General features: G+C 40.0%; 1 protein-coding gene across 3 annotated transcripts in view; it reads right to left on the reverse strand.

Moving 5' to 3' along the window:
• Positions 1–15128, reverse strand: part of LOC116260771 (structural maintenance of chromosomes flexible hinge domain-containing protein GMI1-like) — a 73419-nt gene that overhangs the window by 19564 nt on the left and 38727 nt on the right. For all 3 annotated transcript variants that reach the window (XM_031639248.1, XM_031639247.1, XM_031639250.2), the window contains 14 exons: positions 10628–10718; positions 10504–10538; positions 8827–8902; positions 8553–8735; positions 8285–8440; positions 8120–8141; positions 7930–8044; positions 7736–7852; positions 7260–7610; positions 7014–7153; positions 6539–6716; positions 6354–6456; positions 6164–6261; positions 5436–5534 (listed from right to left, as the gene is read on the reverse strand). In XM_031639248.1, the coding sequence (XP_031495108.1) occupies positions 5436–5534; positions 6164–6261; positions 6354–6456; positions 6539–6716; positions 7014–7153; positions 7260–7610; positions 7736–7852; positions 7930–8044; positions 8120–8141; positions 8285–8440; positions 8553–8735; positions 8827–8902; positions 10504–10538; positions 10628–10718 (1764 nt within the window). The remainder of the gene's footprint in view (positions 1–5435; positions 5535–6163; positions 6262–6353; positions 6457–6538; positions 6717–7013; positions 7154–7259; positions 7611–7735; positions 7853–7929; positions 8045–8119; positions 8142–8284; positions 8441–8552; positions 8736–8826; positions 8903–10503; positions 10539–10627; positions 10719–15128) is intronic.

Raw genomic sequence — 15128 nt, forward strand, 5'->3', positions numbered from 1 at the left:
CGACCTGACATTGCCTATGCTGTTAGCAGAGTGAGTCAATTTATGGATAAGCCCAAGAAAGTTCACTGGGATGCTGCTATGATGATTCTTAGGTATCTAAAGAATTCACCAGGAACGGGACTCTTCTTTCAGAATGGTACCTCACTCACTATATCTGTGTATGTTGATGCCGACTATGCGGGATGCCCCTCGGACAGAAAATCCACCACTGGATTTTGTGTGTTTATTGGATCTAACTTGGTTACATGGAAGAGTAAGAAGCAAACTGTGGTTGCCAGATCAAGTGCAGAATCTGAGTATAGAGCTATGGCTCAGGCTACTGCTGAAGTTATGTGGGTTAGATCCCTGATGTTGGATCTTACTGTCGAAGTGCCTCTTCCTATGCAATTGTTATGTGATAACAAAGCTGCACTGTTTATTGCTAATAATCTGGCTTTTCATGAAAGAACCAAGCATGTTGAAGTAGATTGTCACTATACCAGAGACATGATTCAAAAGGGGTTTGTAAGTACCTCACACATTTCAACTACAGGGCAAACAGCTGATATCTTTACTAAGGCTCTTGCAAGGGGACCATTCCAAAGCTGCTGTTCCAAGTTGAGCTTATTTGACATATACGCTCCAACTTGAGGGGGAGTGTTAAGATGCGTTTATGTTTAGTTTTAGGTTTTAGAGGGTACTTTTGTAATAACTTTTCCTTTAGATGGGTCCCTTGTATCTTCTCCCTCTTCTCTAGTCTATATAAAGAGGAGTTAGGGCAGATTTCGATGTTAATCAAAGATTATTCTTTCTAATCTTATCAGTGTATGTGATCGAGGTTAATCAAAATATAATTCTTTCTAATATTATCAAATAGCATAACCATTTTTAAAGGGAAAATCTCCATAAAATTTCCCCTTCCATATAAAAGTTCTTTTTACTGAATTTTGAACATATTTTTCCATTATTTTTTGTATTTTTGACAGATTTTAAAAGATGTTTTGAGAATTTATCAGTATAATTGTAAGAAAAATAGCAAAAATCGGATAATTTGATAACTTTTTCTTATTTATAATATACCCTTAAATTTATTTAATTCTCGATATTTTTCACAAAGAAGCAACTAGGACTAAAAATATTTAACAAAAAAACCAACTGATAAGAACCTGATAACTGTGTTTGTTAGCTACATTACTACATATTTACGCACCAAAATCCAGTTTCAAGCGTGCAATAGATCAGTTTTCCCTGTTATCATACATATTATGATGTATCATATGATACGTTATGAAACTTACCTATGGATAGTTCTGAGTCCAATTTCAAATACATTCAGTTGGGCTTAGTACAGTTGCTAATTGGATTTACATCTAATACGAAAATCTCTAACCAAATCCTAATCTGCAGCCTGGAGTACAATATTTGATAGGGATCAAATAAACACCTGATCCAATTACATATAAATATTGGATCGTATGCTAGTGTGAACCAAATTTGATTTAAAAGAATAAGGTTCCAGTCTGAATCCAAGTAGACAAAATCCAACCAAGTTGAATTTGGTAAAGGCTGGATCCAGCTCAAATCTAAACTGTTTGCCTTCCAAATCAAGGGACCTACTTTAACATTCCTTAGATAACTGTCTGATCTACAAAAATAATTGATTACAAAAAACGAGAAGGATAAACCGATAAAGCCAAGCACCTTAACAATCAAAACCTAAGGCATATACATCACATGCTACCCAGTTTGTAGCAAATGAACAGAGTTTAAGCATTGGAGCATTGGAGTTTAAGTCACAGTAATTCTGACACTCCAGTAGCAACAGCCCTATATTCAGCCTCTGCACTTGAACGGGAACAAACATCTTGTCTCTTGCTTCTCCAAAGTCCAAACAACTAGATTTTCTCCCAAGTAGACGCAGTACCCTGAAGTAGATATTCTAGTATCAACACAGTATGCCCAGTCTGCATCTGAATACCCTTCAATCTCAATAGGCCATTGTGTCACATATAGAAGTCTCTTGCCAAGATTCCTCTTCAAGTAACATAAGATTCTATCGACAGCCTTCAAGTGAGTATTTGTAGGTGCATGCATGAACTGAGTCATCACATTAACGACAGAAGTGATATCAGGTCTAGTCAGAGTGAGGTAGATCAATCTTCCAATTAGCTTCTTCACAAAGAGGTTCTTTAATACTGAGTTTGTGTCCAGCATCCAAAGGAGTAGAAACTGGTCGACACCCTAGTTTTTCTGTCTCCTTCAGTAAATCCAAAGTATACTTCCTTTGATTTAGCACAAGGGTCGTACTTGATCTAGCGATTTTCAATACCAAAAAAATATCTTAGTTTGCCAAGGTTCTTGAGATCAAATTCAGCAGCCAGTAAACCCTTTAATCTTGTTATCACATCTTCATCATCACCTGTAACAATCATATCAACATAGACTAACAAAATAGTAACTTCACCCTCAATCCTCTTTACAAACAGAGTATGATCTTCGTTTCCTTGTTTGTAGCCATGTTTTCTCATTACAAGTCTAAGACGTTCAAACCATGCTCGAAGAGACTGTTTGAGCCCATATAAAGTCTTCTTCAGTTTATAATATTTTTCCAGTTTCTCATAACCTGGGGGCATACACATATACACTTCTTCTTCAAGATCTCCGTTGAGAAAAGCATTTTTAACGTCAAGTTGGCACATCTTCCACTCCTTCAACACTGCTAGAGAAATAATAACTGTAACAGTCTTCATATTTGCAACAGAAGCAAACGTCTCCAAGTAATCAATCTCATATTTCTGACTAAACCCATTGGCCACCAGGCGAGCTTTGTACCTCTCAACATTCCCATCTGGTTTGTACTTAATGGTGTAGACCCACTTAGATCCAACCAGATGAGCCGCTTCAGGGATCTCTACCACTTCCCATGTCCGGTTTCTGTTCAAGGCTTCCATCTCTTCTTGCATAGCATGAGTCCACTTGGGATCACTCTAAGCCTCTGTAACAGTCCTGAGAATCACAGCCAAAGACAGAGCTGATACAAAACATTTGTAATCCGTCCTCAGTCTAGAATATGACACAAAGTTACCAATAGGGTGTTGAGTACATGACCTGACACCCTTTCTCAAGGCAATGGAAAGCTCTTCCTTTTCAGTTTCTGTCTGAATGTCTTCCTCAACAGGTTTCTTCTGAGCACGACTTGGGTCATCCAGGGAAGCAATAGAATTGGGATTAGGAGTAGAATTCTCACCATCAATCACCTTATCTATACGAACTCTTCTCCTAAAGTACACCTGCCCAAACAAGCGATTACATTCCTCTTCTGTCCCAGTGGAACACTCTTTATTTCTCTCATGTTCAAGCACCTCAACAAGTGGACTCTCTTCTCGCTTGTACTCCAAAAAATCTATAAATTGAATTTCCTGACTTGGAGAATACTCTTCCCTTGACATACACTTCTCCCCCTAAAGAGGATTCTCATAGAAATAAGAGACATGTTCCAAGAAGGTGACATCCTTGGTAACAGAAACTCGACCAGTGGTAGGATCAAGACACTTATATCCCTTTTGAGTAGGAGGATACCCAACAAATATTCCCTTGATTGACCTTGGATCAAATTTTTTAACATTAGGGTTGTGATCATGAATGAAGCAAACACACCCAAATACGCGAGGGGGGAGGTGAAAGGGTTGACGATTCCCTGAAAGCATAGATGGAAGGATAGAGTGGGGAATCCGCCCATTTAACACACGACTAGACATGCGGTTAATCAAGTATGCACTGGTAAAAACAACATCTCCCCAATCATGTTTGGGAAGATTCCTTTGAAACAAGAGGGCTCTGGTGACATTAAGCAACTGGCGATTTTTTCCTCTCAGCGACCCCATTTTGAGGGGGGGTATAACTACAAGATGTCTCATGAACAAGTATATTTTCAGTTCTAACACCCCCAACCTCAGTCTGACCAGTGTTCACAGTAGTGGAAGATGATTCAGCCATGACCACAAATCAATACTGCAGAGAGACAGGGCTGCGGCAAGCGTTTCTTGGCACGGCCCAAAGAACCAACGGTAGAAGAAGACAAGCTAGGCGACGGCGGACCGCGACACCAACACGAGCGGCGCAAGACGGGACGAGAGCAGCGGCAAGCGGCAGAGATGGCGGCGATGCTGGTGGCGACAGAGACCGTCGGGTGAGCAGCAGGGCAGCAACGCTGTGCAGCAGCTCGACTTCAGTGGCAGAGAACAACGACAAAGAGTCGAATGAGAAGGGAGCTTCGAGTGATGCAGCAAAACGCTGCCGCAGGGAATCGGGCGATGGAGAGCATCGACGCCGGATTTGGCAGCGTCTTGCGATGCAGGCAGCAGGCGATGGCAACGCTGGAGCCAATGGCATAGAGTGACCTTGATAGCACAGGAGACGTCACTCCTCTATCGACGCACGAGAACACACGGCAAGCGGTCGATGGCAGATCTCCACGAGTTCCACGGGGCGACACCAACAACACTGAAACTGCCGGCGACAAAGCAGTAGGCGTTGGGTTCGGGCAAGAGACGGCCAGCAGGCGTCGGGCCTCCATCAGAACTCCACGGTGGCAAGGAGGGCGACAGAGGATCTTCTCCCAAACAGTGACAAGGGATCCTCTGTCCAATCTGAACAGTGACGATGCAATCCTTCCTCCAACTCGAATACGGTAGAAAAAAAAAATCAGAACTCACGTGGCTCTGATACCATGAAAAAACGGTAAAAGCAAGTAAAATGATGAACACTCACGGATGTAACGTGGAAAACCCCTCAACTAGAGGGAAAAAACCATGGGTGAGGAGGACTGGTGCCCACTAGCGACCAGACACTCTCTCTCATAAACTTTCATTCACACTGAAAATTAGGGTTTACACAAGTTAAGTAAGGTCATAACCACACACTGGATCGAGTCCAGATCCTGACCCAGATAAGAGACCCAAATACCACATATGTCAACATTAACCACTGACAAGAAGGAGCCCACATGCCACTACGTACAAAAAAGTAACTAGTTACAAGATCAGAATTATATCAAAACACTGGTCCATCAACAAAATGTTGACAGTTCCCCCTGATGCATTCTATTGGTGCAAGGAAATGCTGGTTTGCCCCTGCAGAATTAACACTGTTGTTCAATATAGAGACACCCTTCATCAAAATCAGCCACCAAACAACAAAAAAGGATATCCATTTAAGCTTCCTAAAACAAGCAAGCTAAACATCGAATGCACAGCTGCGAATAAAATAGTTTTAGTCTTTCAGACAACTACTTAAATACAGAAAAGAAAATCAAGGAAATGCAAATGTGATCTCAATGATCGTTGAAGGCACTAGAATGCAATCAATTTTAAAACAAGAAACACATGAAAGAACGTATATATAGAGTAAGCCAGAGTAGTGCAGTCAAAATTCAAAGTGAGTTTCTGACTCCATACCTTACGTTTCAAACCAATAGTGTCTTGAAGAGTCAATCCTTGCAACTCAAAGCAAGTTTCTGTTCCCTTCTCAACATGATTACCATATGCATCTAGCATCTGAGGCAATTAACAAAAACAAGATGAACCATTAAACTTGACTTTCATAGATACACCAGATTTTCATTAAGTGTGAGGACAAGCTCCTCCAATATTTGTCATGAGCAGGAAGACGGTAACTAATTTGAGTCACTTTACACAACATACCTATAAAGACGGAGTCACAAGAAAGAATATTGGCAATTGTTATTAAAACCCAGAGTTTAAATTCTGAAGCAGTTCGAAAGAAATTTTCACTTCAAAGAGTTTTCAGGAGCAGGAAACTTAAATATCTTGATAGAGAAACGAATATTTTGATCATCCTTTCCATGCATGAATTTTGTAGTTTTTACCCATGACTCTGGCAAAGCATTATTTATGTTTATCCTAGAATAGGTTCAAACGTAAAACTCAAGATAACTGTAATAAAAAAAAAATCTAAATGCAAGTCATAAAGATATGTTTGGTTTTTAATACTGAGAAAACCTGTAATACTATAGACATCTGGTTCGTTTTTTCAGTATAACTGAAACTAACAGACAGAGGCATATCATACATAGCAGCATCCAAATGTCAGCAAACAAAGAAAACAGCAATCAAATTAGCAGAATTTTTTTTTATTGTACAAATGCACCCGCTCGCCTCCTCACCTCAAATTTGAGTTCATGTATCACATCGCCTGGGCGCAAGGACGACTCGAGTTGCAGATTAGGTAGCAAATTGACATGGCATAGAACACCAGGAATAACTGTCATGCAGAAATTGTTGTTTTCAGGAGAAAGCAAGAGGCAGCAGTGAAAGAATAACAACATAAGAATGAAGTAAATGAAAACAGCAAACCTTGGCATGGAACACACACAGACTTATAATGAGAGCATATTTCCAGAATTGCTTCATAAGAGGGTCTAATCAAATCCAGACTATGGCACTTAACCAGCAAATCCTGACAAAAAGAGAAGATAGGAACCTTAAAGCACAATGACGCAATAATAATTTTCTCCAGCTAGCAAGAAAGAGAAACTCACTTTAATCTCTAAGATCATCTTATCAGATGAAAGGCTTAATTTCAGCTTCTCCTTCTTAGTTAGTGTTGATCCTTTAACCCCTAGCTTGATGTATAATTCTGGAATACTTAGAAAAGGCATCCTATTAGAATATACATCAAAACATGCAACTGAAAGATGTTGAATGCACGTCCCAACCCTGCAGATGGAAAAATGTGTAAGTGACAGCAATATACGTAGATGTTAACCAAGGAAAGTTATGAAAACAGAAGATCAACAATGAACATGTCGGGAAAAATTTCTTCCAAATGATAGGACTATCTTGAGGCTCATGTGCACCCGCTAAATGATGTTATAGAATACTAATTCTAATGATTCTGAAAAAAAAAACCTTCTTTTTTCTTTTCTCTAAATGCACATGATTGACCAACTCCATAAATTTTTACAAGTATAAAACAGAATAAACAATCAACATACAAGAATACAATGTGTGTACCTTAAACACAGTGGCTCGACTTTGCTAATCAGCCTTGAATGATTCAAGAGCTCCAATTTTCCAACCTCACCAGCAGGCTCTACAAAAACATTTACCTCTCGTTGCTTGCAAAAGGACAGATTTCCACAAGTCTGAGAAGTCTAAATAAAACAAAACAAGATTCAGCCATTACGTGAAACAATGCAAGCATGCAATCAAGAGAAATAACTGCAACAAGTTTGAAATTCATTAAAACAGAATACTTACCACAAAAAAGGAAAACTTATAGATACCAGAATTACGCAAGCCTTCTGCTATATCAGATCCATCCAGAGAAAAAATATATAAGCCATCAAAACCACTTCGTGAAGATGGTTCTGAAGATTTGCTAAGTAGGAGTTTACTTTCTTTTTGTATTTTGCCCTCATATTTTTGCATTTTAAATTCATCAAAGAAAGTAATTTCCATTTTCATTGCTAAATCACTTTTAACAATAAACTTCTGATCCAGTTCACTAGATGAGCTAGAAACCATAAAACTTAGGGGCCTTAGAACTGCAACCATTTCCCTTGGAGGAATATACCCAGCCAAAACATGAACGTCCTTCATAGGCAAAGCCTGATTATAAAATGAAATGACGCAAAATGTTACTGGTCAACGTAAACAAGGCTTCCACTCAAAGAATAGCAATAGATAAAAGTCAAAAGTAGTAAAAGCTTAAAGAAGGAATTTATGATACTAACACCATCAATTCCTAGCAGTTGACACTGTTCAGAGTCGAGTATGTCAATCCTAGCAGGAGCATTTTGTCTTTTCTTCTCAAGTTGATATTGCCACTTAGTGCTATCCAGAAGCTGGAACTGTAGAATACAAAGTGAAAATCTCAGTACCAGTAAAAAACTTTGCATTTCATAAGGCTACGAAACGAGCACAAGACCTTCCCAGAATCAATCAGTCCAACAGGGAACCATTTAGATCCACGGATGTCCAAAGTAGAGTTCCCATCATTCATCTCAAGGAGGCACCCATTCTCTTCTGGACAATCTAGTGGCCTTCATGAAGACAAAAATCATGAGCATGAACCAAAAAGAGCTATTGAAGACAAAGACCAAACAAGAATTGCTGACCTGCAAATAAGGCTTGCTTCTTCTGTCATTTCGAAAACAAAGGATGAACCATTCATTACAAAAGCAAAATAAGAAGAACACCATTATGAATGGAAATCTCCAGACTTCCTGATGATAAAGCCTCACAAAGTGGACAAAACTAGCAAATAAGTTCCTAGCACTCACCACCAAATTCACCCCGAAATCCTCCCAACAAGATATATTCAAGTGTTGCATACAAATCCTTCCTCAGTCGGCTGTCAGCACCTTTCAATATTTTAACATGTTGACCAGATCTCCAAGAAATCCCCTTCCGCCTAATCACTTGGTGCACTCTAATAACTACCAACCATATGCAAAAGAAATACAAGAAAATCAAAAGATGGAAAAAGATAAAATTTTGGGATTACCAAAAAAAACTGAATCTTAAAAAGCTCAATTGTAGAATTCATACCATCAGAAGAAATACCAAAATTTTTCTTGTTGTTTGGACTTATAACAAATACAGGTGTATCTTCACCAGTGTCGACTTCCTCATCATATGCCTCATGCAACTGAAGCACCCAATCTTGATATTCTTTCTCTATTTGAGAGAGAGACAAGGACCTGCCCTCTCTTTGTATCTCGATCGTTGGCACTTGTTAAACCATAATGTCAAAGTTAGCCTTGTGAAGTGTAAAAGAAGCTCTAGCTTTCAAGAAAAAAGAATATGATAAGCCAACATTTACATGATTCATTAGGAGAAGGTTTCAATCCAAAGTTCTTCAATGCAACTGTAAAAGGATCTTTGTGGGCCAAGTCATTCTACAAAAGAATAGTCCTTGATCAGCATTTTATTAAAAAGACATAAGACAATACAAATATTCATATGAAGACTATATGTTCTCTCTTCTAGGCATAATGTTGTTACAACATGATGCCCTTTTGATGAACTAAAGCTACTATAACATAAGGCCATATTTGTCGTTTAAGGATGCAGTCGAGGGTGAACTAGGATAATCTTTCTGTTTTGCATGTGGCTATCAAAGTCAAATAGCCCAATACAGAAAAATGTAGAAAACCCACTAGAGCCAACAATAGGAGGATCTTGTATTGTGACAACATGAACACTATCCATAGTGCCAAAAATCGAGAACTACATGAGAGGATGAAACATATTGAGATAGATGACAATTTACAAAAAAAGCAAGCCAAGCAGGACTAGACATAAAAACTGGTAAATTGTAGAGAACAAATTGTTTTATCTGCTTATTAAAAGCTTGCTGCCAGCTATATTTAAGACATTTCTCTCCAAACTAGGCACTAAAAGGAAAACATATGCTTAAGGAATACATACACTTAAAGGAATTCATAAAAGGAACTTTTCTGGAAAGGGATAATATCACAAAATATTTATTTTTCGGCACTATATTCAAAATGTCATTGACATCAACCTTTTACAAGAGAAAAATGAGCATTGAGCACCATTCTATCCCTCCCTCCCTCCCTCCCTCCCCATCTCTCTCTCTCTCACTCTCTCACACACACACACACACACACATCTAATGAGGGAGACACCATATGAGTCATAGGAGGGAGTGGGAGGGGGGACAGATAAAGAGGAAGATTATGTAGTTTAATGCATGCCCACAAAGACACAAATACCAGAAATATAATATTGTATCTTTATTGCCAAAAAGCAAGTGAACATTTTTATTGGGAAAATATCACAATTTACAATATATTCAAAGCATCACCATGAAGTAAATATCACAATATTATTGGGATCTTTTCTCTTTACTAAAAAACTTTATGAAAAGCACGCTGATTAAAGCCTTCCAAAACAAATTCCCAAGGAGAATATATATATATATATATATATATATATATATACAGAATTCTTCAACTTTCATAACTTTTAACTTTGATAACATTAGATAGAAACAAAGAAACTGATGAAATTCATATTGATGGATAACAAATTGATGTAAGGACCCAAAAATAATATGAAGCTTACAGAGACATTTAAATATAAAGAGACACCATGTTGCATCTATTCGGTAATTGAGGCACAGATTGAACAACAATAAGGAGCTTGTTCTGCAACTTGCATAAAAAAGGGCATTATGGGAGAGTCAAAATGACAATCCATGACAAACAGGACAAAATTGTTTAGATGAAAAAGTCAAAATTCACAAGCAAAAAGCAACTGGCTCTTTCAATATATACACACAACACTAAAAGGAAGCCTTATTTTGGCAAGAAGACAAGCACAACCATGATGAAACATAACAAAAGTCTCATAGAATCTCAAGAAAGGTTGGCATTAGAAGAATATTAGCATACTTTGTCAGAAACTTATCTAACAGACATGCACAACATTTCAGGAAACACAAGCATCGTAAATAGATACACAAGAGCTGCACCTTGTGAGTTGTAGGAGAGAACCCTGCATCAGTTTCTGTAACCATGCCAAGGATGAAAGTGCATCACCAAAATAGAAACATCAATTTTCATTAGCATGTTTTAACAAATCCACTGTCCACTCACCAACAAAGCATTTCACTCTCATGCAACAACGTCGTAGAAGTTGAACTTTATCACCTCGCCTCAGCTTAGGCTCCATAAATGGAAGGCGCCCCTTTCAGAAGGCAACAAGTCTTTAGATTATGAGCAACAAACAAGCATGTTTGAAATAGGATTTGGACTGTGAAATTGCACCATTCATCATTGCAAGAAATAAAGCAACATTTCAAATCCCTGTGCAGAAAATGAAAATGTGCAGGCAAATGACAAAAAAAAAAAAAACCACTTCGAAGAACCATGATCAGTCTCCCAAAGGATCCACAATCAAAGTATGTCATCCTATAAGTTCAGGTGAACATATAATGAGCTGTCAACTCCAAGAAAAATCAAACATAACATCTTGAGAATTCTAAGCAGACAAACAGTAGGTTTTCAGAAGAATCAGAATCAGTCAGTGCATTGAAAGGACAACAAATGGTGATTTACTAAAAGAATAAAAAAAAAGGTGAAATGGTAGCAAGTGAAAACACAACTTAAATGTAGTTTTTGCATACATGAAACTTACAGTTAAGCAACCTTTTCCCTAGTAAATAATGTTAAAAAATAATTAACCAACAGAAGATAAGAAAGAAAATTGACACTGTAAAAGAAACAACAGCATTTGCATGTTGAATGCTTCTAGAAAGTATGGTAGCTATCAAATGTGTCAACAGCACTGCGTTTTTGTATGCCAATGCCAAATTTCTTGTCACCTTCATTTCTCTAAAATCAAAACTGGTTGTCTTCACTTAACATAATTCGCCTGTATCCTCATTAAAGAAAGACAAATACTACACAACAGGAATCTGGTTCATAAAGGACAACATGGAACATTGAACAAAAGACAAGGCACAAAACTCATTGTAAGAAGAGCACTAATTATGAGTTTACATTTCAAAAGTAAAAAGCAGCAGAAACTTTGTCTAAAAAGTCTTCAGGATTATCACAATGATGAAAGAGACAGAACTTCTAGCGGGCAGAATATTGTCAGCAGCAATCACAAAATCTGAAGATTAACCAGAAAACCTAAAGCATTTCAAATCAATGTTATCCGTATCACATGATACACATGCGTATCGTACGATACATACCGTATAGATTTTCTAAACCTATACCGGATGCTTACGATACATGATATGCTCGTGCATCGTAAACATATTGCATGCATCATACGATACGGCCGATACACCCCCGTATCGTACGATACGGGTGATACATCTCATTATCGTACGATACGGGCGATACACCCTTGTATCGTACAAAACGGAGAAAAACGCAAAAAAGGGCCCGATGGCCCCTTTTGGTGTTATGTCTTTAAATTTAAACGGCCCTCACCCTCCCTTTTTTTGTTTCAAAAGACTCCAAGAGACGTGGGATGGAGAGATTTTACCCGTTTTCATCAAAAATCACTGAAGATTCATCGATTTGGAAGAGCCTACTAGCCGGTGAAGAAGCTTTCTCGTAGTGGGAACAGTGGGAAGCTTGGAGAAAGAGGGTTTTTGGTTCCTAAGATTCTATAAAGCTTTCAAGTTTAAAATTGTGATGGATGCATATTATGTTATTTTGAATTTCAGATTTCTGTCTTTGAGTATGTTTTTGATATACATGAATGTCCCTTATGTGTTAAGATGTGTTTATATTCAGTTTTAGGTTTAAGAGGGTACTTTTGTAATAACTTTTCCTTTAGATGTTTCTCTTGTAACTTCTCTCTCTCCTCTAGTCTATATAAAGAGGAGTTAGGGCAGATTTCGTTGTTAATCAAAGATTATTCTTTCTAATCTCATCATGGTATCAGAGCAGCAGCCGTCTCCTCCTCCTTGGCGCGCCGATTGAGCGGCGCCGCCCGCCGCCTGACCGCGCCCATCGCTGCGCTTCCTCCACCCACTCGTGTCCACCCATCTCCGCCCGTCGCTGACCTCTCCACCCGACGCCTCTGCCAGTCGCTGTCCTGACCTCTCCACCCGACGCCTCCGCCCGTCGCTGACCTCTCCACCCGACGCCTCCGCCCGTTGCTGTCTTCTCCGCCCGACGCCTCCGCCCGTTGCTGTCTTCTCCGCCCGACGCCTCCGTCCGCTGTTGCAGTCATCTTCGCCGCTGCCCGCCGTGGCTGTCACCTCCGCCCGCCGCCGCCGTCTGTCACTGTTGCTTCTCCGCTGCCGCTGAATCGCCGCTGCACGCTGCATCGCCTCTGCTGTCTCCACCACTCTCCTCTGCTCCGCCGCTGCCCTGCACGCTGATTTTCTTCTCAGCGTCTTCGCTGCATCGCCTCCTCTACTCCGCCGCTGCTCTGCACGCTGATTTTCCTCTCAGCGTCTTCGCTGTCGCCTCTGGTAATCAGTCTTCGTTCAGTTCTGTTGTTGCCTCTTCCAGCCGATCAGACTTATGGATTGCTGCCCGTGTTAACTGCTTCATGATCAGCATGTTGTCTTTCGATATGTGATTGTCTTCATTTTGCCTGCACTTCCTATTCCGTGGCTCGGTTTCCTCCATTGTGTTGAGCGATGTCTGAAATTAGCAGCGGCGCTAATAACTCTTCTTTTGTGTCGTCGGGAGAGATGAAGAGTTCCCCATTTTCCAGCTTTATCACCAAAATGGATGGGGGTAATTACGAGATGTGGGCCATGCAAGTAAAAAGAACCTTGATCGCTCATGAGAAGGAACATCTTATATTGGAGCCCGAGCCCGTACAGAAGGTAGGAAAATATACTACTTGGTTTAAAGATAATTCGTTGGTTATGGTATGGATTGTTGGTACTCTTACTCAAGACATTGCCAATGAAGTCCTGCATAAGGAAAGTGCAAAGGATATGTGGGATTCCCTTGCAGCCACCTATTCACAAGCAAGGAATGAAACCAGAATTATGCAGCTTCATCATGATATTCATCAGATGCGCCAAGATGGTCGCCCTCTACATACTTATTATTCTAGTCTCAAGTCCATGTTTGAGAGACTAAACAGCTACTTTCCTGCCTGTAAGTGTGAACAACAGAAGGCATACAGAGATATGCTTATGGTCGGAGTATTTCTGTCTGGATTAGACTCTGTTTATGAATCAGCAAAGAATCAGATGCTCACTAGTCCCTCGATTCCTCCTATTGATGAAGCTTATAGTAGGCTAAGCAGAATTCCAATCCCTTCATCGACTGTTCTTGATACCACTTCTGCTATGCTTGCTACTCGTGGCAGAGGTGGGTCCCTCTTTGCCAGAGGACGAGGATACCGTGGCCGTGGCAATACCCCTTCGCGCCCAGTATGTCAGTTTTGTCATCGCATTGGTCACACTGTGGATAAGTGTTGGCAGAAACATGGTCGTCCAGCTGTTGCCAATCAGACTGTTTTTACTGATTCTCCAGAGCAGCCTAAGACTCAGCATCCTGTTTCCTCCAGTGAGTTACGTGCAGATGATATTATCTCTCAGTTGAGACACTTGATTGGAGATAGACCTCAACAAGCTCCTGATCCGACCACCTCTACTATCACTACTGCTGCCAGTGCATCTTCATCTGGTATGTATTCTGACACTACAGATTGGCTCATTGATTCGGGTGCATCGACACATCTCTGTGGAGACAAGGCACAGTTTACTTCTTATGTCCCTACTCCACCTGGTCGCTCGGTTATTCTAGCAGATGGCAAATATTCTCCCGTTGTTGGACTTGGAGAGGTCCAACTTACTTCATCATTACCATTGCAACATGTTCTTCATGCACCAGAATTCCCACATAGCCTACTATCTATCAGTCAGATTACCAGAGATTTAAACTGTTGTGCGATATTTGACTCCTCTTCTCTTGTGTTTCAGGATATACTGACGGGCAGGGTGATTGGCAGTGGCCGTGAACAGGGAGGTCTTTACAGGCTAGTGCATCCCTTTCCCTTTGCTGGGTCTACCTCTGCAGGGTCGTCCTCATCCTCGGCTTATACTTGGCATTTACGTTTTGGACATCTACCGTTTCAGAAACTGCTGCATGTTCTTCCTCAGCTGTCTCCTAAGTCTTCTTTTCAATGCGAGTCTTGTCAGTTGGGCAAACACCATCGGTCATCCTTTCCTCCGCGACCCAGTCGAAGTAGCCATTCTGTGTTTGAGTTACTTCATTTTGATGTTTGGGGTCCGAGTCGTACACCTGCTCTTCAAGGTCATCGATATTATCTTGTTGATGTCGATGACTATAGTCGTGTTAGTTGGGTTTTTCTTATGAAGCATAAATCTGAAGTAGGTCATGTAATCAAAAATTTTATCAATGAAATTCTGACTCAGTTTGATACTTGTGTCAAAATTGTGCGCTCTGACAATGCTCTTGAGTTCTGTGCTTCCTCTTTGGAACAATTTTTCAGGGATAAGGGTATCATCCACCAAACTTCTTGTGCCTATACCTCCCAACAAAATGGGGTTGCTGAACGGAAACACCGTCATATTCTTGATGTTGCCAGAACCATTATCATACATAGCCATGTTCCCCATTCTTACTGGGGCGATGCTGTTCT

This window comes from Nymphaea colorata, chromosome 9 (genome assembly GCF_008831285.2).
Source record: "Nymphaea colorata isolate Beijing-Zhang1983 chromosome 9, ASM883128v2, whole genome shotgun sequence".
Lineage (NCBI taxonomy): Eukaryota > Viridiplantae > Streptophyta > Magnoliopsida > Nymphaeales > Nymphaeaceae > Nymphaea > Nymphaea colorata.